The sequence below is a fragment of the Eriocheir sinensis genome, chromosome 8 (assembly GCF_024679095.1).
Source record: "Eriocheir sinensis breed Jianghai 21 chromosome 8, ASM2467909v1, whole genome shotgun sequence".
Classification (NCBI taxonomy): domain Eukaryota; kingdom Metazoa; phylum Arthropoda; class Malacostraca; order Decapoda; family Varunidae; genus Eriocheir; species Eriocheir sinensis.
In genome coordinates this window covers 12,578,503-12,602,139 of record NC_066516.1, presented here as the reverse complement: position 1 = coordinate 12,602,139, position 23,637 = coordinate 12,578,503, and the positions used below count along the sequence as shown (strand labels likewise).

At 37.4% G+C, this 23,637-nt stretch overlaps 2 protein-coding genes across 7 annotated transcripts in view; one reads left to right on the top strand and one right to left on the bottom strand.

Moving 5' to 3' along the window:
- Positions 1-368: 368 nt before the first annotated feature.
- On the top strand, positions 369-14,490 carry LOC126995530 (lysyl oxidase homolog 2-like). 4 transcript variants are annotated; one of them, XR_007750368.1, is made up of 11 exons: positions 373-759; positions 1,023-1,306; positions 6,013-6,159; positions 6,628-6,830; positions 7,115-7,304; positions 9,100-9,258; positions 9,465-9,592; positions 9,825-9,955; positions 10,699-10,951; positions 12,742-13,085; positions 13,186-14,490. XR_007750368.1 is itself a non-coding variant. In XM_050855160.1 (10 exons), exons 1-10 carry the CDS (start codon positions 560-562, stop codon positions 12,350-12,352), a joined length of 1,818 nt encoding a protein of 605 aa, XP_050711117.1. In that variant the 5' UTR covers positions 369-559; the 3' UTR covers positions 12,353-14,490. The 4 variants fall into 4 exon arrangements, 3 of the variants coding, with proteins under 3 accessions (XP_050711117.1, XP_050711116.1, XP_050711118.1); XM_050855160.1 differs by having other exon boundaries at positions 369-759; positions 12,230-14,490; XM_050855159.1 differs by having other exon boundaries at positions 12,742-14,490.
- Positions 14,491-15,639: 1,149 nt separating this feature from the next.
- Positions 15,640-23,637, bottom strand: part of LOC126995529 (uncharacterized) — a 137,913-nt gene continuing 129,915 nt past the window's right edge. For 2 of the 3 annotated variants that reach the window (XM_050855156.1, XM_050855155.1), the window contains 2 exons: positions 23,459-23,633; positions 15,640-21,832 (listed from right to left, as the gene is read on the bottom strand). In XM_050855156.1, the coding sequence (XP_050711113.1) occupies positions 21,798-21,832; positions 23,459-23,633 (210 nt within the window). In that variant the 3' untranslated portion in view covers positions 15,640-21,797. The remainder of the gene's footprint in view (positions 21,833-23,458; positions 23,634-23,637) is intronic. The other variant, XM_050855157.1, reaches the window with a different exon arrangement.

Genomic DNA, 23,637 nt, shown 5'->3' with positions numbered 1-23,637 from the left:
AATAATTATCTAGCACCTATTTCGGGAAAGGAGTTATTTTGTTTAATAATGAATAGCTATTCTGTATGTTTTTAATGCCGTAATTTAAAGAGACGTCTTAGTACCTTCTGCAAACATTAGTGGTGTGGGTATGCTTGTGGCATCACACAGTTTGTATGTGAAAGTAAAACTCTTGATGTCGGAAAGTACTACGCTTTGTATGAACGTTTTTACGTGTGAAATATTTAGACTGAATGATAGATTCCCCCCCACCCCCCCCCCAAAAAAAAGATACGTTTGCAAAGCCTAGCCGTATTTTGAAACGTGACTGGCTTGTCCCTGAGGCGACGCCCCCCCCTTTCCTCCCCAGAGAGAGAGAGAGAGAGAGAGAGAGAGAGAGCACGTGCAGGAACGAAGTATGGTCATGGCGACTGTTTGTTGACAATCTCTGGCGCCACCATCAAGCCCACGCTCCCTCCCATCTGTCCCTTTCACGAGGATCTCATTCGTAACAAAATAAAAAAAATAAAAAAACTGCTAAACCCCGAGGTGCACACTATCTTAAAACTCGTCTATTATAATGCTGCGTGAAGATCAAAGTTTACTATTGGTCACGACGACTCTATCGAGCAATGAATACGATGTTCAGAGCTATTGTTGCAGTACGACACTCTCTGCATGGCAGGAGGCGGGTCTAGGGGTCAGGTGCACGGTGGGCACCATGCTCGGGCCAGCAGCCTGTTGGTCAACACTCGCAGTGCCTCCAGTGCCGGCACAGCGGTAGGCGGGCCATTGCCATGGCACTCCAGTAATTCTTGTGGTAGCCCAAGTGAACAGCAGCGCACCACGAGAATTTCCTGGCAGAATTTGTACGATTTGCTTTTGTGAAATTAGAATTCTCAATGCAGGAAAAAAAGGAAACTTCAATATTTTCTCGTGGTGGAAGTCGCCGACGATAAAACACATGTACAGGCAACAAATGCCTTTCTAAACGGGTGCATTGAATGAAGACCCACAGCAATACATGACGTGCAACTTTCCAGAAACCAAAAACACACAATGTCTCCACTGCGGGTACTCACCATCCTGCTGGTGCTCCTGGCGGTGCTGACGCTGCTGACGGAGGAGGTTGAAGGAGCTAGGCGGAGAAGGCGGCGGCGGCGGCCAAGGGGCAGGAGGGGGCGGGCTGATGGCGGCAAAGGAAACAGGCGGCTTCGGCACGCCATAGGCAGGAGAGCCGAGTTCGTGAGGCGGCGACTACAGAAGGCGAGGCGGCACAAGGAGGAGGGAACCCTCAGACTGACGGACGGCCGCGCGGACTGGGAGGGTGAGTTACTTGTGTGCTCTACTGCTTCTGAAAAGTTTAAAAATTGACAGGGAAGGTAAAACTGTGATCATAATGAACCACCAAAGGGTCAGCCAATCCCGTCCATCCCTCCACCTTCCCAGTTTTCCTCTCACCCACATGAAGATCAGTCATGTCTAAGTTATCTTCGATTTGCAGATGGCATTGTTCTTTGTAGCGAGTCTATTGGTGAACTGCAGCACATGACAGGAGAACTAAACAGGGAGTGTCTACAAGTGGGGCTTCAAATGAACAACCAGCCTAACATTAGGTTCAATAATCATATTCAAATCGACTAAATAGCATCCAAGAGAAATAACTAACGAATATGCATACTTAGGATCACGGATGAAATAAATTCTTCACTATAAAGAAACGGATAAGATTCGGCTGGAGTAACTTAGAAAAAGAGGCTCTCGATACACTGTTGTTTTCAGTCAGTGCATCTCTCCGTCACGACAGACATGAACACTGACGAAGTCTATGGTAAAAAAGTGTCCAATTAAGAGGGATGGAGAGATAGATGCTGGGAATCACTATTATGGATAGATACCACTGATGGATAGGATAACAGACAAAAATAGATGACACTAAAGGCAATGAAATTAAGAAAAGGAAATGGGCAGGACACAGTCATGTAGAAGAGAGGAACACAAATGAATAAAAATAGTGACACTGGGAAATACTTGATATTGAAAGAGCCAAGGGGAGGTCGTTCACCTGATGGTGTGATGAAATTAAATTTACATATCGTTAACACCTAAACTGGAAACAAGAAACGCAGGACAAAAGTGAATGGAAATATATATATATATATATATATATATATATATATATATATATATATATATATATATATATATATATATATATATATATATATATATATATATATATATATATATATATATATATATATATATATATATATATATATATATATATATATATATATACCTGATAGTTTCCAGATCCCTGTAGCTTTCCCCTAAACCTAATAATTCATCTTCACACATTAAGCTAACTGAACCGATCATGCTGGGCTATCTCATCCCCCCGGCCACTCTTTTACACAACGCTGACCTAAAACTTGAAGCCCTCTTATCAGCCACTCCCACCGCCTCGAGTACAGGGCGACACGGACGTATATTATGTAGCCGAACCGAAGAACAGAAAAAAAAAGTGCACTATAGAGTTCCAATCATATAACTATGTACTGCCACTATTTAGAGGAAGGGACAAGTTTTGAAAATCTCTCTCTCTCTCTCTCTCTCTCTCTCTCTCTCTCTCTCTCTCTCTCTCTCTCTCTCTCTCTCTCTCAAGTAGCTCCTTCAGTGGCCTTGGTCCTCAACAGGCTCCAGGTGGCCCCTCACACACTCATGCACACCAACACACACTCGTCGCCGCGCCGCCACCGCCGCTCATTACAGAACAAACAAACACAAAAGTCTCGTATTTACAGCCGAAGCAGTTTCAAAAACGCGAGATATTAGTATTACAACTCAATAAAAATATAGATTTGTAGTCGAATGGATCCTGTACTACTATCCTGTAAGTTAAAGTAGAAAAAAAGTCAAAGGGACACACACACACACACACACACACACACACGATAGTGAGTACGAGAATGTATATATTTTTACTATGAAAGTCTTATTTTTGTGAGACTGTGTGAAATGACTGCTTCAGCATTGACTTAATTGCTCACACAGTCACGTTAAGATTTGGGCACTAAAAGTGTTATTTATCCATATGGATAAGACAGTGATTCAGTGTTTTATTTATACAACGAAACCCACGGAACTGCCATGATTCGCAAAGTCCATATCGGCTTTAATGTTACCGTATAGATCTCTTTTTACAAAACAAAAGCACCGAAGACACAATACACGCGGCCGTCTGCAAGATGTTTCTTCTCGTGATTTGCATAACTTTCTAGTGTTGAGAAAGAGCACATTTGTGCCTGGCCTGTCGTGTAGCAAAATGGACACTATTGGATGTCCAACGTCCAACATGCAGGGCTGTGCTTATTATTAGAGTTCTGATAATTATGCTAAGTGGATTCTTACATGTTTCGAAGAGGAAACAGAAATATTACACTGCAATAAGATTTTGAAGACAAAACCGAACATCCATGTACTTTTTCTTTATACATACGAAGTAAATGATCAGTGTCACGATACATTATAAGTCATCAGGAAAATTAAAAGAATGCCAAGGAAAGGAAGTCGTGTTTCAAGCAGCACACACACACACACACACACACACACACACACACACACACACACACACACATACACACACACACTCATACCGAAAAAAAAAAAAATATCGACTAGTCGCCAAAGAATATTAGTTTTTTTATTACCCAAAAGCCAAAGGGGGAAAATATGAAGAGGAACATTCCTCATGAGTGAACGAACGTCTGTATATGATCGCTGAAGCGTATGATACAACTCTCAAGGAGGCAGCCAGGGAGGGAGCGGTGCACTCAGTCTGTCCTCACCCACACCTCCCGCCCTCACAATGAGCCGATTTCACAGTCCAACACAGTATCTTCGTAACAGCCCGAACCAAACAATAGAATCCCATACAATCCAAAATGGTGAGGTCTTCGATGCCACACTAAATACACAAGACTTTTCCTGTATAGTTTCATCAAATTTGTGAACTTAAATATAATCACCAGACACTATACAAGGAAATTTCGAAGGCTCTGGTATTGGTTTGGGAGCTTACTAACCCATCATGGGGAACTGTGAAATTGGCCCAATGAGTGAGTGAGCGAGTGACACAGAGGCCCATAGACGCTTTCGGCTTCACAACAAATATTTCGAAAGGCCACAGGGGAGATTAGTCTTGGTCTCATGAGTGTTTTCGCTTTCATGGTGCAGGAGCCTTGTTAAACTATCACTTTCCTCATCAAACTACGAATGGAGATACCCACAACCTCTACGAAAAGCTTTATCAAATGTGGGCCCCCAAATGTTTGAGGATGTGGGCCCGAGTGGTCGGAGGGCTTAGAAACACGGGCGGTACTCGCAAAAATGCTGTCAGGAAAGGGAACTGGTGTACTTTTAACTATTGATGGTGGAGGAGTGGAACCTGGATGTGTGGGCGTCGCTAATAAAGTGCAGACTATCCTTTATAGGGGAGACACGCATGAGGAGGAGGAGGAGAAGGATAGAATTTACCACAGAAGCCTCCCAGACTATGAAAACCCACACCAAGGTCAGTAATGTAATAATAGGTCTGGGCATGAGGAGAAAAATAAACACGGTCAAACATAGTAAAGTCTCTCTCTCTCTCTCTCTCTCTCTCTCTCTCTCTCTCTCAGGCCGTGAGTAGAAAATTATGGCTGAAAAAGTCAGACAAGGCTTAACGCAAACATAATATTCATGGATCACCTTACAAACGTCATAATAAATTCCATGGAAAACAAACGTGTGCCAGAGACGCTTGTTTTTTTTCTTTTGCTCCATTTCCTAGCAAGACGACGACAGACCATATATACCAGTTTACTATGAAAATACTCTCTCTCTCTCTCTCTCTCTCTCTCTCTCTCTCTCTCTCTCTCTCTCTCAGAACACGTCTATTTTAAGAAGAAGGAGATGCGGGACGTAAGGACAGAAAAGGACATGACGGGGCTGGTGTTGGAGCTTGTGTGTGGTTGTGGTGGGCGGGAAGGGGGAGCACACACACACACACACACACACACACACACACACACACGCCACCCCTTTTACGGAGGAGCCCTGGCGGTAGTGGTGTTACCGTGGTGGTGGTGGTGTTTCCTCCGTCACTAGCCATGCATCCCCCGCCTGCAAAGCTCATTATCCCGCGGCGATTCGTGTCACCCGTGTAATCCTTTCCCCCCCTTTACCCATGACCCTTGACCTCTCCTCGCGCGGATATTTAGTCCTCGAAGGAAAGTGGAGTTGAAAATGAGTGTGCTATGGCTAATAGTACTCTCTCTCTCTCTCTCTCTCTCTCTCTCTCTCTCTCTGTGTGTGTGTGTGTGTGTGTGTGTGTGTGTGTGTGTGAGATTACCACTAGCATTGCAAACGAAAGTCTATAACACACACACACACACACACACACACGGAAAACAACAACAACAACAGGCATTCAAAGTTTCAAACGCTTGGATGAAAATTATATCACTTTCACTTTCCTTTCCCCCCCTCTGACTCCTACCTCCTAATCTCTTCATCCTATACCCTCATTACCTCCTACCCCTCTTTCCCCTCCTTCCTCTCTCTTTCTTCTCGTCTGTATCAAATCCCAAACTTCATTAATTTATCACTGCTCATTTTATTCGTTCATGAAAGCTCCGTGGCGAGAAAAATGTATGTTGCAATTTTGTTTTGTCACCTCTGCCAACTTTTGTCTCGCCTTTTTAGTTCTTACCTTCATATCCCTAGTTAATATGTCATTTGCTTCCTCTATAGCTCCTTCGACCCCAATAATCATATTTCTAAATTCGTTCTGAATTTTAAACTCATTTCTTTCAGCCTTCTCATTCACTGCAAGATTACTAGGTTGTTTCTTATTAACTTTTCCCTCTTTTCTCAGGTGTATTTGTTTGTATGTTTCCGTTACGTCCTTCACTATGCCACTGTGTCATTACGCCAGGGAAAGTTTCGTTGTATTATATAGGTCTCTCCCTGACACTCGCTGCATTTCAGGAAACGTCCAGATATTCCACGAGGGCCGCTGGGGCAACATCTGTGACGACGAGTGGGACGAGCGTGAGGGCGAGATGGTGTGCACCGCCCTGGGCTTCCCGGGGCTCGAAAAAGTCACCTACACTGGAGTCTACGGTCACGCCAGAGGTTAGTGTCTCACGGATTATTTGAAATGTACGTATATTCGCGTATACATGGTAAACGACGAAGTTAGGGGAGATTTAAATTTGCTCGGCTGCCAATTAAGGCATTGATTTTTTTTTTACTTTGGTCGAGCTGGCGACAGGTAAAGACTTCTTACTCGGAAGCATTAAGCCATATTTTAAGAGCAAATGCCCATGTTAATTTTGACTATTCATAAACTCGAAAACTTGATATGGTGAAATCGAAAAACTATCAATATATTTTTAAGTCTGCATATACTTATTTGCATATAGTAGTTAACTCAAAGGCAGTCAGTTCAGTCGACCTTTGATTGTGACGATAAAAAAAATGCCTAAGTCACCTGCCTGTCAGACTGTCATGTTTCTTTAGTAATCAATACTTGCTTCAATCTTCTGCATGCAGTGATGTGTCGTATCTGAAGGCTGCTCTGCATTTCCTCCACTCTAACAGAGAGGTACTGGATGGACAACCTCTTCTGCATGGGAACAGAGAAGAACCTGACGCAGTGCAAGTTTGACGGCTGGGGCATCCACGACTGCGAGAAGGACGAGGCCGCCGGCGTGGTGTGCAGGTCCCACTTCGCCACCACCGCCGCGCCGCCCACGCTGCCGCCGAGGGACCAGCCCATCATAATAAACAAGACCGTATTAAACGTAAGCCTTATTATCGTATGCCTTTTGGGTAAAGTTCAATTATAAAGGGCGGACCTGGCCACCATTAAACCCTCGCGCTGCCACTCAACATTTTCTTGGTCTTTTCATTTTTGCCTTTTCCAGGAGTAAATTAATTTAACCCCACCCAAATCCCCCTTTTTTTAATAAATCAGCTACATTGTCAGGCTATTAGTCAAGGAGGAGAACATTATTCATATTCGCAACAATTTAAATGTTATATACACAATAATATCATCATGTCACTCACATTGTGTTTGTTTCAGCATGCAGTCGAGGGGAAGCTGCAGCTGCGTTTGCAAGGTGGCCGGACAGACACCGAGGGCCGCGTGGAGGTGAAGTTCGCCGGCTCGGACACGTGGGGGCTGGTGTGTGGGGACGGCTGGTCGCTGCTGGAAGGCATGGTGGTGTGCCGCCAGCTGGGATATGGCTACGCCCAGGGAGCTCTGTCCACAGGTTCATTACCAAGACCACTTCGTAACGTATCATAAGTATCCTAAGCAGTATAGAAGCTAATATTTAAGTAATCCGAAACTGAACTCTTTTTTTTTATTTTTGGCCACTCTTCTCTACTTTCTTATAATTATAGGAGCAATGTTAGCGGGCTCTTTTTTTTTCTTTTCTTATATAGGAGCAATGTTAGCGGGCTCTTGTTTTAGTTTGTTTTTTCTTATATAGGAGCAATGTTAGCGGGCTCTTTTTTTTTTCTTATATAGGAGCAATGTTAGCGGGCTCTTGTTTTAGTTTGTTTTTTCTTATATAGGAGCAATGTTAGCGGGCTCTTGTTTTTGTTTGTTTTTTCTTATATAGGAGCAATGTTAGCGGGCTCTTGTTTTTGTTTGTTTTTTTCTTATATAGGAGCAATGTTAGCGGGCTCTTGTTTTTGTTTGTTTTTTTCTTATATAGGAGCAATGTTAGCGGGCTCTTGTTTTTGTTTGTTTTTTTCTTATATAGGAGCAATGTTAGCGGGCTCTTGTTTTTTTTTTTTTTTCTTATATAGGAGCAATGTTAGCGGGGTCTTTGTTTTGTTTGTTTTTTCTTATAGAGCTCTTGTTTTTATTTTTCTTATATAGGAGCAATGTTCGCGGTCTCTTGTTTGTGTTTGTTTTTTTGTTTTAGTTGAGCAATGTTAGGGGGCTCTTGTTTTTTTTTTTTTTTCTTATATAGGAGCAATGTTAGCGGGCTCTTGTTTTTGTTTGTTTTTTTCTTATATAGGAGCAATGTTAGCGGGCTCTTGTTTTTGTTTGTTTTTTTCTTATATAGGAGCAATGTTAGCGGGCTCTTGTTTTTGTTTGTTTTTTTCTTATATAGGAGCAATGTTAGCGGGCTCTTGTTTTTGTTTGTTTTTGCCCTTGAGCTGCTTCCTTTACTGTATAAATAAAAACCGAGCGTAATGGTTTACCTCGCCATTTACTACAAGCACATCAGCTGAGGTCTCGGTACACGTCAGGTCATTACACAGCGTGGATTACGAACACTACGTACGCTTTCCCACGCGCAAAAATACCACCGATTAATTAATGCGAGCTGCCGCTGTAATCGACGCTGAACCGTGTCAGAAGTGGGTGTCGTCCTCCCGTAGATTGCTATTTGATGATGCTACGATACTATTAAATGGCCGATAAGGGACTATTAAGTTTTATTTAAGATATTATCATGTTTTTGGAAAGGTTGGATTAGGTTATGCTTGTTGATTTCTTTTTTCCGACATAATGATTTTAACAGAAGCCCACGTACTTGCTTCCTTGGTCACGTAGTCTGTAAGATTTGCGATGTATTTTGTGTTGAATGACCACGTGTAGAATTTCCTAACGTTCTCTTTTATGCGCTAAGGACGATAATCATGAAAGCTGTAAATATTTATTGTGCCAGGGGATCGAGGGGGCAGACAGCTAGGACCTCTAGTAGTCAATTAAATTATATTACATTCACCTGTCTCTAAGTGATCCCAAATGGCCTTTAATAAATATGCAGTTATAACAGCTTGGATGCCATTACATATATTGCATTATACTAAATAAATAGTATATAACTTGCATGAATGGTTACATTCTATAGAACAGTTGAAAAAAGTTACTAGGTTATTATATACAAGACAGGAGGTAAACATGGAACAAAGAAGCACAGGTATAAAAAGGGCACCATCAGATTCTGTAGTATGCAAAACAAAACCAACCAACCAACAAACAAACAAACAAAAAAGGTTCTGAGGTTGCTTCTGTATGAGTAATGCCTTCCTCCCACCTCACAGGCTACTTCGGCGGAAACACCTCAGACATCACGGTCAGCGGCATCAAGTGCACAGGGAACGAGGAGAGGCTGGAGCAGTGCCTCCATGATGCCGTGGGGGATGTCTTCTGCCCTAGCCCAACCACAGACCCCAGTATTGCGGGAGTCACCTGTGTTGATAGTAGGTCTAAGCATTGCACTCACGGCAGATATAAACATTTTTTGCATTGTTCTACTAATGATCACTAATTTTAAGACAATATTTTTTTGACTTCTCATTATCAAAATTCACATCCTAAAAGCAAAAGATCATAAACTTTCTAATGTGTGAGTTGAATTTTCTGCTGACCACTCCTCCATTATAAGCAAGGCCTTTGATCCTTACAGAGATGGCAGACCTGGTGCCAGACCACATGGAGCTGGCTCGGTCAGCTCGCCTGGAGGACAAGCAACTCTTCTTCCTGCAGTGTGCCATGGAAGAAAATTGTCTGGCTACTTCAGCTGCAGAGGAAGAGGTACAGTGTTACTATTTACTTTGTCGTCATCAACAAAAGCTGTGTGCATACTTCAGCATTGGCTTCCCATCTGGTATGTTTGATTGAATAGATTAATTTATCATACTAGTATATTAGAATTTGTTTGTTAGATTGTGGAATAACCTTCCCAGCTAAGTTTAAGGTTTTATCAGCAAACATGTGATCAGTATTGAGGTAGTGAGTGATGCTTCTAATGGGTCACCCTTCACAGAAGAGTGGCTATGGCTGGCACCTCAACGTTCGGCGGCTGCTGCGTTTCACGGCCAGGATATTCAATCAAGGGGATGCAGCCTTCAGACCACTCCTGCCCAAACAGTACTGGGAATGGCATGCTTGTCACATGTAAGTTAGTACAGAAACTGTCACATTCTTTTACAGGGAATATTCTTGATACCTATCCTATGAAATTAATCATGAAAGTGGGTCCTGTCTTCTACAGTGGTCTAATGATGTTTGGCTTATTCTTATTAATTATGCCACGACCTGTTTTAATAAGACTACTAATTGTATTTATCCTTTTCTCACAATATAGTCTTGCTGAGTGAGACTTGCTTTTTACTGCTGTGCTTGTTTGGTTAATTTTTGTAATGTGACATCAACTGCAGTTGTCTCTAAACTTAACACTATACAAAAGTATACAATTTTCCATTCTAATCATTATATTTCAGGCATTGTAAAAATAAAAAAATCACCTCCAAAGTTTAACTTAAATATTTTCCTAATAAATAGATTAATCCAAAGAAGATATTATAAGTAATATTAGAATTCATAATTATCATCAAAATGCATAGAAGTCTCAATGTTCTAGTTTTGTGTGGGTTGGGAGTCACATATCATGCAGAAACACCTTTTCAGTAGAAAATGCCAGACTATTTTCTGTTAGCTGCGGGGTTGTTACAGCACTTTTTAATGAATTTGTATTATTGACATTAAATATGAACTGCGAGCCTCCTGAAGGTAATACCTACAACAGACAATGTAACATCTGCAAGTACTGGCACAAACAGCAGAGACTGTTGAAAGAAATATTTAGTAAGAAACAGATTAAACAAAAAAGTAAAAACACACACCTATTACTCTTTCAGGCACTACCACAGCATGGAAGTGTTCGCTCACTATGACATCATTGACTCTCAAGGAAACAGAGTAGCAGAAGGCCACAAAGCTTCATTTTGTCTGGAGGATAACAACTGCCTGCCAGATGTGGAACCTGTGTTCAAGTGTGCCAACTATGGTGACCAAGGCATCAGTCCTGGCTGCACAGACACTTATGCTTACAACATTGATTGCCAGTGGGTTGACATCACTGATCTCAAGCCAGGCACATACACATTTAAGGTAAGTTATTCCCTTGTTGCATCATAAAAAGATGTTGATATATACATTCACTTTAGTATGGGATCCTATTTTTAGTGACTGGATCTTATTAATGCTTGATGACAGAATTTTATGGCATCAAAATGATCATCTGCATATTAATTATTAAGCCTACTTGTAAACTATATCCTGTGTGGTTACAAACAAGTCCTTAACTGGTCCTTGGCTTCCCTCCATCAACATACAGTATTCCAACTTTTTATGTAAATCTTCTCTGCCTTTTATGACTTCAGAGGGTGACACCTCAGATGTATAAACTGAAAAAATAATCATATTGATTTTAATCTAATCATATTAATATTTAATCATATTAATACTTAACAGGACCTAGTATATTACTGAGTCTGCTTGTGTTCTTGTGCCTTGCTTCTGTCATTGTTACTAAGTATCCATTACTTTTCTGTAACTCCCTTATTCTAACTGTTATCCAGAAGTCTTGTAGGCATAATATTATGGAGGTAAAATTTTTAAAAATAGTGATGCAGGGGAGGTAGTACATACATCCTAGGTCAAAGGTAGTTAAGGTAACTTGAGAGAGAATAATGAATATGGATGTAAATAAAAAAGTAATTGTGTGATGGCATTCAAGCCAGTATGTGATGGAACATTAATATGAATGAAGTTTTAACAAAGAGAATTCAGGCATTTAATTTGAGTTACTTACCAGATGGATATAATGTATAGTGCAACAGACACACACAAAAATATTTATTTACATACAAACATTAGAAAACACTGACAAAACCAGAGGTAAGAGAATACTCAAAGAACGCACATAATAAGTGACTTCTCAACTGCTTTTAAAAAATGCACTGAATGGCTTTCAGAAGTGCTTGTTACATTCAGTAGCTGCTGCTGCATCACCCACTCAAAATATAAACTATCTTTTTTCTCTGACAGCCTTTTTTTTATAGTTTTGCAAATAAATTGGAAAGCCAGTTTTTCTATACATGAGAGGTCCAGTGTAACAGCCAGAAGTAAACAGTAGAGTGAATGAAAGGTTTTATTTTTCCTCTAGGAAAGGTTTTGGGAGGTGGGATATCATGGTTGTGGGGCTTAAGTGCTGCTGGTCCCACTAAATTTTTATACTAGTCGTGTCCTTGATGTAGGACTCTGTACAAATGTTATGTCAGAGTGTCTTTCTTTAGTGATCGGTTTCAATAGCTGATGTGCTGTATGTAAATAAGTAGCTTAGTATAGCTTTTACTAACAAACTACTCTATTTGCATATTCTATCAGGTTGCAGTCAATCCAGAGCTCAAAGTAGCAGAGAAGAGTTTCGATAACAATGCTGCCATTTGTGAATTAATATATGGGGAGACCAGTGCATGGGTGGGGAACTGCACTCTGGCACGACCTTGAGCAACATGGTGGCTGGAGCTCCATTACTGCCACCTGTCCTGCTTTTCTTCTGTTTCTCATCCTGAATTCATTCTAAAAAGTGCTGTTGTTTAATTAGTTATATGTACTTATTTATTTATTTATTGTATGATATTTTGTAATATGGTGTTAATATTTTTAACAGTTGTGCAAGTATCAATTAGTTACTCATATTAAGTCAGAAATACCACTGCATCAACATTTATTCCATCTCTGACTTCTCTGAACTATAGGTAGGTAATTATAAATATCTGAGTACCAGTTAAAACTCAACCATGAAACCTATTCACAAAATTTTTAGAGCACAACTTCATAGATGGTGTGGAATGCTTGAGAGCAACATTAACTAGTCAATTACTTTACAATTTCAGCTGGCAATAAATCCAGAGTTTAAGGTTGCAGAGAAGACCTTTGACAACAATGCTGCCGCGTGTGAAATGATCTATGGTCACCAGAATGTATGGATAGGTAACTGCACTCTCATAAGACCCTAAGACTGAGGTTTAATAACTCATTTCTAAATTCTTGCAGATCATGTGTATTTCAGTGGCCCTTTGTTAATATATGTCCTCTTTAATTTGGTGATATACTAAACTTCAATCAGTTTTTCCCCTATGTTTTCCTAATCGTGATAAGCCATGAATATACCTTCAATAAATGAAACAAATTAAAAAATCCAAGTAAATATTGGCTGTTTTATAAGATTTTAAACCAGGTTTTCCAACCTTAATCAAATATATGTTTGCCCTATACCTTAAATAAATGAAACATTAAAAATCCAAGTAAATAATGACTTTTATAAGATTTTAAACTAGGGGTTCCAACCTGGGGTGCCCACATCCCCAGGGAGTGCAAGAAAGAGTGGCTTGTGTGAAGTGATTCTACTGTGTACATTCTTTTTCTGAATAAATTATAATCTGTTTAATTAATATATACATCTAATGCACTGAGTTAAAACATATATTTGAGTTTAATTCGTTCACCTGTAATGTTGTATGTGATTCAATTTGTGGTTATAAGATTATAAATTAGATTTCTTCATTTTTTAATGTGATATAACTATTGTAGGGTGTGCAAACATCAGTCAAACATTTCCTAGTGGTGTGGGACACAGAAAAGGTTGAGAACAACTGGCTCCAACTGTTATGAGACAGTGGTTGCTGTGCTCACTGAAGAAAAGATGAAACATATACGTTATTTAATGAAGACTCACTCACATATACAGACTCCAACACATTAGTTCAGGCCTTACCGAACAGAATTGCACTGCAGGAAAGACAGGTTTAGGTATATGGCAAGACAACTGTTTACCCAACTAATATTTGGGCATTTGCTGTGTACAAGTTAAGATGAAAGGTTTTGGTTAATGCCATTAGTAAAACAGATTTTCTCAATGAATTTAACGCCATCCCAACAAATAAATATCATGAATGCAGGTGAAGATTTAAGTGGCTAATGTCCTGCATAGGTATATCCTTATTTCATAATGTTAAAAGAGGTAATTGGAGAATTTCTTTGAACTAGGCAGCCAAGACCATGTAGCCCTGGTAGGGATATAGGAGAGTGCTACCTCTCACACCAAGAAGCTGCTGCGAGCCAGGATCAAACTTGTAATCTTTCGGTCACAAGCTGAACACAGTACATACCCACAGTGTCACCCGGTCCCCTACAAATGTAATTAGTTATAGTTTATTAATGGAATTATTTTTTTTAAATCAGTGACATTTATGCCTATTGTTTTACATATATTTTTGTGTGCAGTACAAGTGTTGTCATTGCACATATATTTGGTTTACTGAAAAGAATGATAGATATAACTAAAATAGATGAATGAAATATAATTTTATTTTCACCATATGTGTTCATAGGCTACTTTACTCCGCAACTATTTATTAGTCTATTTTTATTGTATCTTCACTTTATGGCATACAATCTAAGATTAAACTTTCCAAGAAATTTATGTACTTAAGCTTCTGAGAATTAATGAAAAGTGTACTTTGATCATGTTATAGTAGGAGCCTCAACTTGTTCTATAAGGGTCCTTGTAGCAGCAGTCCAGGAGTAGTGAGTGGTGAGAGCAGCAGTTTCACTGCCATTTGAATTATACTTTCTTATATGAAGATTTATTTTACTTAACCTTTTTTTTTCAATGACAAAATATTTTAGAAGTATACAAAGTGTATATTTTGTCTACTACAGTACCTATGTATGCACAGAGACAGTGCAGTGTTGAAGGTGTTATGTATCACACACACACACACACACACACACACACACACACAAAATATTATATATATATATATATATATATATATATATATATATATATATATATATATATATATATATATATATATATATATATATATATATATATATATAAATAAATAAATAAATAAAAATTGGTGAACCATAATGTGTTAGGTAGTGGTTGGAAGAAATAATTTTACACTCGATATGAATTGATTACAATGTGAATTTATATACCCTGAAAAATATACAGATGAGTAATAAAGGTAAAGTTGTGGGCACAGGCTAAGTTGTTAGTGGTTTGTTGATGATTACCTCCATCTCAGTGGCCCTTGAGCCCGTGGTGGCTAAGAACCCATTACTCTGAGACATAAGGCATGTGTGATCTCCTGGTTACTACTGTATACCTTTCCCAGGTTTCCCCAGGTACTCACTTATCGACCTACATATCTGAAAGGGGGGACATACAGGTAAGTGAGCTTACTGCCTTGGCCAGAATTGAACCTGGGCTGCAAAATCAGCAACTATGTGTGCTAACCACTACATCATGTAGCAGATTATTATAATGAAAATGAGGACATTCGTAGTCACACTCTGCCTGTAAGGGGTATTTACCCATTATACTTGGAGGCAAAGAGTCTTCTCACTGACAGACTTTGTGCATGTAGTATGTAGGCCTTAATACATATTCTTTAGGTTGTTTAGTTGCTACCATTGAAGATAACCATGAATTAGATCTTCCATTACACCGTTTTGGCATACAGTTGCCTAGAATTTACCCACCAGAATCCTGTCTGCTGCAGTGCTGACTTTGATCACCTGGGAGACAAAATTGCAGAATACACAAGTAATGAATAATGCTGGCAGACCAATCTATATTTTTTTCCTTTTCTATGAAAATTCATTCCTGAGAATAACTTCTGAATTTCACACTAACTACTGAAGGAAGTAAATTCTTAAACCAACAAGTACTCAAGTTTTCCCTCATTTTATGCTTTAGAGGTTATGAAACATTTAGATGCATGACCATAATCTTTAATATTTGCAACTTTATTTCTAAACTATACATCTTTGGTTTGAAAAAGGACATCATGTAAACATCAAAAACAGGATATAGAAATAGTAATGAATACTTATGCCTGACTTGGAGGGCCTCATATTTTGTGGTCTCAAAATCATGTAGCCATATTTTTGCCACTTCAAACTCATGATTTCCCTGTAATATTAGGGCTGCACCATGCTGTCAGGTAATATAATTTTTAAATCTATTGCTTATTTACTTATCCATATTAGCTGCCATGATTAAGTGAACAGTTATGAGGCCTCTTTTAGCGTCAATGGCAATTTCGGATCGGGTAAATATCACATGTCGAAGCCCAGGTTTTGTACTCACCGAAGTGAAGCAAATGTTTTGGAGTAGTTTCTTTTAACATAAACTGGAGGAAGCCAACATGAGAATACATTTCATATATTCTCTAAATATGCAAAGACTCAGCAAAGAGGATTTGGCACACTCTTCAATGAACAATGGGAATGGTGCTGCTGAAAATGTTGGTGTTATGGACTATTCTAAGGGTTGGATTCTCTCTTTGTGATGACATTTCCTTCTGAGCTAAGGGGAAGATGGGTGGTGGTGGCAAACAGCTGTTTCAGCCAAACTTTAGTATGACCAAAAGAATGCTGTGCACATCATTACATCATCACTGCCTTTTAATTCAATTTCTTCTGCATTTAATAAAATAGCTTTGATACCAAAATGTAAGCATGAGTATGAAACATAAATATAGAGAAATTATAATTTCAGTCTGAAATAAAATATCTCTTAGTCAATTCAATCATAATTGCTTTTAACATATGAAGGATGGAGATGGAAGTCTTGAAAAAACAGCAGGAATCAGAAATTTCAATGAAATGGGTCACATTGATTCAAATGCTGTATGAATTTAACTCGGACCTTGACATGAGCCATGAGCACAATATCGCTGGCAATGTATGATGCAGCACCTAATTAAAAGTCAATCTAACTTTCAGAAAAAAAAATATATAACATGATTTATGTAAACTTCCTGATAAACTTTTAATTCAGTTAATCATTTACCAGCCCTCTTGAGCCCATTTTCAGCCTTCACTCTTTCATAATATACAGTTATCTTTTAAATTTTCTTGATGTACTTAGCCAAAATCACTTGTTGACATTCTTTTCACCACTTTTTCTCCACTAGCCTGTCTTATTTAAGGAAAATGGTGCAGTATTATGGACGTAGAGAATATGTTCACCATTAAATGGGATGTCAACAATGCTAAAAACTTGCCTTTAAACATCACTCTATCACAAAATCTATGTTGTGGTGCAATTACATTTCTCTCTTTTGCCACTAGTTTACGCAGAAGTTTCAGTATCTGTGGTTTATGGAAGCTGTCAGAATGACTGGGCTATGAAATGGCATATTTTTGTGTTAATCCAGCACTGGTGAAGAAGCATTTTTTAGAAGTTAGGAACATGAGAATCAAATGATTCTGTGGATTTAGAACCTAGAGAAGAACCATGTCCAGTCACACCAGTGGGGTGACTGAGGCAACTGTTTAGCAACACTGTCATCTCATTATAGATTGAGCAGTCAGCTGAATGATCAAAAAAAGAATCTCCCTAACCCATATGTATAGTCTCCATTACCAACAGTTTTAACAACACTGCATTGTTTAGAAGAGGGCACAGCCTTTTCCTCTTCCTGAATCTAAATAGTGAATGACTCATTATTTATCAAAATAAAAATATATGCATATCTGTACATAAAATTTGTGAACTCTTCAACCTCATTATGTATAAAGAAGCATTGCACCACATCTTTTAATTCCTCTCAAAGGTTAGAGTTTTCTTTTAAGAAAACTTTAGAAAGTATGGACTTTGTTCTGTATTTTTTCTCAAAGAACATGTATATCATTAATGAGGAAATGCTCAGTTGTTAGAATATTGAAAATGTAGAACCCTCAAAACATCAAAAGGAACTTAGTGTTGCCACTTGATTAAATATTTACAAGGTAAAACATCATAAATCCATCATATTATGAAAACATATCAAGAACTGTTCTATTCAGCTTGTTAACCTTGCATGGTCACTGGTATATCCAGTGACACGCCACGACTGCAGTCTGATACATGACAACTCCTGAAAACTGCAGCTTGCTTAGTATACTGTTGCACCTTCAATTCCAATCCTAGGAGATGAGGATGGCAAATTTCAATACATTCTTACAACTTGTGTAATATAAAAGATTTATACATTCATGTAAAAATTAAGATCATAATCATCTAGTCATTCTTGAATGAATATGTACCTTCTTCAGAACCAAACATCCGGCTAGCATGATGAAGTCAATGACAATGTATATCTTATATCTCATAAATTTTAAGTTACATGGAACATACAAATATCTTATAATAATTATGCAAGATGTAGAGCAAGTTTTCAAAGATTCCATACAAAATCCTAAGTGTTTACAAATGCCAGGATAAAATTAACTTTGAAAATAACATGAAATCATACACAGTAGCAAATGCTGACTAGAGTCTATGTTGACTAAATTACTTATAAGAACTTAAAACTGAGGTAAATCAGGCTGACTTTTAGAACCTACTGATACTTGATTCAAAATGTTCATGTGATGCTAGATTCATTAACCCTTCATAAAGGTGAAGGCAATAAATGGCAGAAGGAAAATTTCAACTAGTCAAAAGTTCTCTGTTACTGTTTGAGATACCGTGACTAGCAAACCAACTGAAAACTTGAAACTTCAACTAAGAATTTATTTTTTTATGATTTTCTAATGACTTTTGTTTCTTGAAGGAAAACTAATAATAGTATTTTTTATGACTAGCCTTTTCTTTACATACAATTGGTCATCCAAAAGTGTGTGGCTAAATGCAATACTTATAAAATGAAACTATAAAATAATCACAATGGAAAAACATATACATCCGACATGTGGCACATGATGATGGATATTGCAGCATTGAGTGTTAATCTGTACAACCATAGAAAACAAAATTGTACTGACTGTCCTGTTTTATGCTGGCTGTTAAGGCTGGAGGAAGTTTTCTTTCAGGAACAACATACTAACTCCCTCTGTCCACCATCTGGAGGATGTAATTTACTTCACAACAAGTATCTGTCTTATCTTAAAGTATACTGCCATTTATGGAGAAAAATCAAATGATGCTCACCCCCCCCCCCCCCCCCACACACACAGGCATATACATATTAATACAGTTATGCATTACTGCTACAGTATACTCATAGGCTCACTTTAGTCAGTCCTCAGTTGTCTCAAAATGATCAACTACAGCATGTCATTATACATATTCCATTCTTTACTCTGCAAAATGCCTTTGAAACACCAGGAAACACGAGAAAAAAGGCATGAAGGAGCGGGAATAAGTATATGAACATTGAACTGGAACATTCATTAAATAGAAATGGTTTCACTTAAAAGAATCTTATCAACTTAAGAGAAGGAAAATGTACACTTCAAGTACTATAAATATATAGATAATGGTGATTGGAGATAAAGGAAAAGTTACATAATTATTATTATTAATTAAATGGATGTAATATATTCTAATAACAATATTAAAATTAATGCATCATATAATTTGTATATCAACCTTCAATAAAACACCTTCCTGCACACACAAAATCAGACATTAGCATGGAAACAATACAATTAGCTTTAAAGTCTCCTCCAAAGGATGTGATTACATCAAACACCCTTGAACATGGCCTCTGTATGGGTATATGTTCTGGAAAAGCAGTAAGACCTTTTGATACCTTACACCAAGTAATAAGTGTACATACTGCACCATATTTACATCAGAGTTATGGATTAACTCCTATACCAGTTGTACTCCAGAATAGCTGTGGCTTTGACACTGACAGCTCTTGTGTCCTATGTGACACTTTGCTCACAAGCAAAATTATTGCATATACACCTCTGATTCTTGTACTGAGCCATCCCTGACCAGCCACATTATCATCTTAACAACACATAAGCACTGAATATATATAGATATATATATATATATATATATATATATATATATATATATATATATATATATATATATATATATATATATATATATATATATATATATATATATATATATATATAAACTTGGTAATCACATTATATTTATTTGGCAAAGAAACTCATGAATGATGAAATTGCTCACATTCATCCTCTCACTGAGAATAAAGTTACGTATTTTTTAGATTTAAGTTAATATTTTTATGATCTTTACAAGTGGCTGAGATGCCAATATAGTGAAAAAATATAAAACATGTGGATTCAGTGTAATCCAGTGTTGCCTTGTAATTTCCCCTTGAGCTGGCTGAATTTAATTTTCATTTGGAAAAAAAGACTAATATACTTCTGTTATAACTGGTATGAGATTTTCCTGGGACTGCATTTTATACTGACAATGTCAAATATACTTCTGTTATAACTGGTATGAGATTTTCCTGGGATTGCATTTTATACTGACAATGTCAAAAAAAGCATTCTTGCTGAGCTCTGAGTCGATCAACTATGTTAACTTTAATTAAGGAACTGTTTAAACTGCCTATACACTAACTGCTCCTTCTGTTAATAATGTTATTGAAAAAAAAATAATGGTGGATACTGAAAAAGAAGGGACTGATTATTTGCAAAGCACCATTGTGCAAAATAATCTTATTAATTTGATTATAAAGTCAAAGATAATTTGCATTACTTTTTATACTATATATTTTTTGGGAAATGCAAATGTCTTCAAAGCTATGGAACTTATTCTGTGTTACTCTAAAGGAATGGTTTCTGAAAATTTAATCAGAACAACACAATGTTTAATATTTTTAATTACCACTGCACCTTAATCATAATCACCACAGTCATATTCATCATCAAATTATATTTTGTCACTTCCTGAAAAAATCACAGGTAAGATTATAGGATTATTATTCAAACATTATACCACATGAATTGTCTTTTTTGAGAATTTGAAATGCAACTGCCAGAAAAGCACTGATAATATATATATATATATATATATATATATATATATATATATATATATATATATATATATATATATATATATATATATATATATATATATATATATATATATATATATATAAATAAATGAATGGCAATTATTTTTTTTCATATTTCATGCAATTACTCCAAGAATATGCAATTAATTTACCATTCAAATCTTAGTCAACATATGGTCTTTGATGATGATGGGCATCATAACTGTGGTGATAATGATGTAGCTGCAAATGTTGACATGAATAATTTTCTGTCCATTACTAGGTATTCACTCACATAAAAGCCATACCAGTTAAATAAAGATGAAGTGGAATTCGGTAATTTAATAACTTTTAAAAATTCCACCAGTCATAGTGCCTCTCCATCAGCCTCTGTTATATCCACTTATCCAAAGGAGCCAAAAATTTAAACCGAAGTAACTTTCAACATTTTCTTAAATACCTAAAAATACCACAAAACTAATATTAATTTAGGAAACATTTACATATTGTATCATAAATTAATTATGCCACATGCAGAAAAAAATATACTGATAATTTTTGCAACATATTATAACATATGCCACATCTAAACTTCTAAACATATTTCATCATTAGATATGGTGTATAAAAAATTATAAGAATATATCATCAAAATGGTAGTTAATCTACTACTTTGAAAACTTGGTAAAAGCAACTAGAATCAGTAAAACTTCACTAAAATTACAGGAGGAATATCTGGCAAATTAAGAATGCACATGCATCCTTAAGCATCACACTCAAGTGATCCACGTTCACCTAAAACAATAGACACTTCACTCACAGTCACACACAGCACTGACCCAATCAGAGATCATTAGCAGCATTTCATGGCCTCTTCCCATGCTTCCATGTGCAAGCTGGATTAGCTAAGGAAAATGGAGATCTAGTTTTATAAAAAGATCATAAAGTACCTTTCTCACAGTTTACCTTTTGTGATATTTTTCCTATTTCTTTGGCAAGCACAAGAGAAAGATGGGCTGGAGTAGAAGGGCTACAACTTGGTGTGCCGAATGTTGTCAGTCCACAAATTCTGGATCGTCATGGACTCCAAGCTATTCAGAAAGGAGTCATTGTCCAGACTGATTAGATCCTCTGGACTCCCCTGAAATAAATAAATCAGACAGTTAAACAGAACCTTAAGAGTTGTATATATGTCATGTATTAAGATGTTGAGTAAAGCCTAAATTTAAGTCCATAAAATTAGAGTTGATTAATTTCAATCACTAAAGCAATATAAATTAAAAAATTTAGATTTGACTTATAATAACACTATCATCTACAGGCCACAGTTACAATTAAGTTGTTCCAAAGTTGCAGTTATGGAAACAACTCTATTTCAGAATAATAAAGGGTAAATAAGAAATTTCTAGCCTTCTAATGAACAAACTACAAAAACAACAAAAAAAAACCTAAGTTTCTGAATCTCAAATTTCTAATATCAAACTAACTACAGTCACTAAAATCTAGATCACTCTATCTCCCAATTCATATCTTATAAACACCATGAAGATAAATCATTCAGCAATGCCTCCTTCAATATTGTAAATCACATTCAAATTGAAAACAATGCAGCTATCATAAATCAAAAACTGTATGTAAAATAGGTCTGCAGTTACTTTCCATGTATGGAACAAAATCCTAACCCTGAATATTGGACAAGGTTTAAGAGTGCCACTTTGGCTTCTCAAGTGATAGCCATCACTCCTCTCATTCAAGATCCCTACTTTCAACAGTCCCACCAAAATACATCCTAGGCAACAGGCATATAGAAGCTGTACTTGACAGCTTTTGTCTATCATACAGCTTAGAAGTCTTTCAAGTGGGTATATAAATCAAATTATGGAAAAAAAATAGCTTGTTTTTTTAAAGAAATTATATAAAAAAATTTTTGAAGAATCATCTGTTAAGCATTAACAAACAGCAATGGTGAAAATTAAATGAGACAGATATTGCCTTGCATTATTCTAACAATATGTTGATGAAAGACAGTGCATTTAATTACTGGTATCATTTTGTGAAATGGGAAGTACAGTACAAAAACTTTTGCCATCAAAATGTTGAGGTTGTTTTCAATATGTCAGAGCTTTAACTAACCCTGAATTTAGCTTCTGTAATGGAAAAAATAATGCATATCTGCTGCTGCTGCACCACAATGACTTCTCCCAGATCTCTATTCCTGAGATGCACACCCACACCCACACCCACACCCACCCACCCACCCACACACACACACACACTCTCACACTCTCTCTCTCTCTCTCTCTCTCTCTCTCTCTCTCTCTCTCTCTCTCTCTCTCTCTCGGCTAGATGTAGGCTACATGTATTTTTAGTTACTATAACATAGTGGACATCTGACTAAATACATGTAGTTGTTCTATTTGTGAGGGAGATGGGGATATAAAGATACATAATACATTACTTTTTCAAATGTATAAGTTTAATCTGCAATGCAGCACTGTGATGTCTTAAGTTTGGCTCATTCACATGGTAGTGGAAATCTAAACAAGTGGATGAGACTGGAATGCTTGGCACTAAACATAATTAGCCTCATAAGAAGGAAGTACTGTATGCACATTTTAAGAGCTATTCTGGCCTACTGGGTAATATCAATGTTCCCTATGTCTTTGACAATATTCTTAGCTGCATGACAACTTATAAGATGTATACTAGCACTCTGGCTTCACTAGAGTCCTACAGGCAGGGAGAGGAGGTGCCTCATCCCACTCACACTTGCTGATGAACTGGCCAATTTTGGGAAGGTTCATGGGAGCAACCTTGGGCATTGATGGGAGAGCCTTGGGAAACTTTGCCGCAAGACCCTTAGGGAATGAGGGCTTGAGGCTTCTTAGATGTATAAGGACCTGTGGCACCTGCTCTCCCTGAGGGGGCTGGTAGGTCTGGCCCTGC

Excerpts from the sequence above, each read along its gene's own strand:
- LOC126995530 (XM_050855160.1), top strand. The coding sequence starts at position 560 with ATGCTGCGTGAAGATCAAAGTTTACTATTGGTCACGACGACTCTATCG. Across the intron at positions 760-1,022 it reads CCTCCAGTGCCGGCACAGCG|AAACCAAAAACACACAATGT; the intron begins GTAGGCGGGCCA and ends GCAACTTTCCAG. Across the intron at positions 9,593-9,824 it reads CTTCAGCTGCAGAGGAAGAG|AAGAGTGGCTATGGCTGGCA; the intron begins GTACAGTGTTAC and ends CACCCTTCACAG.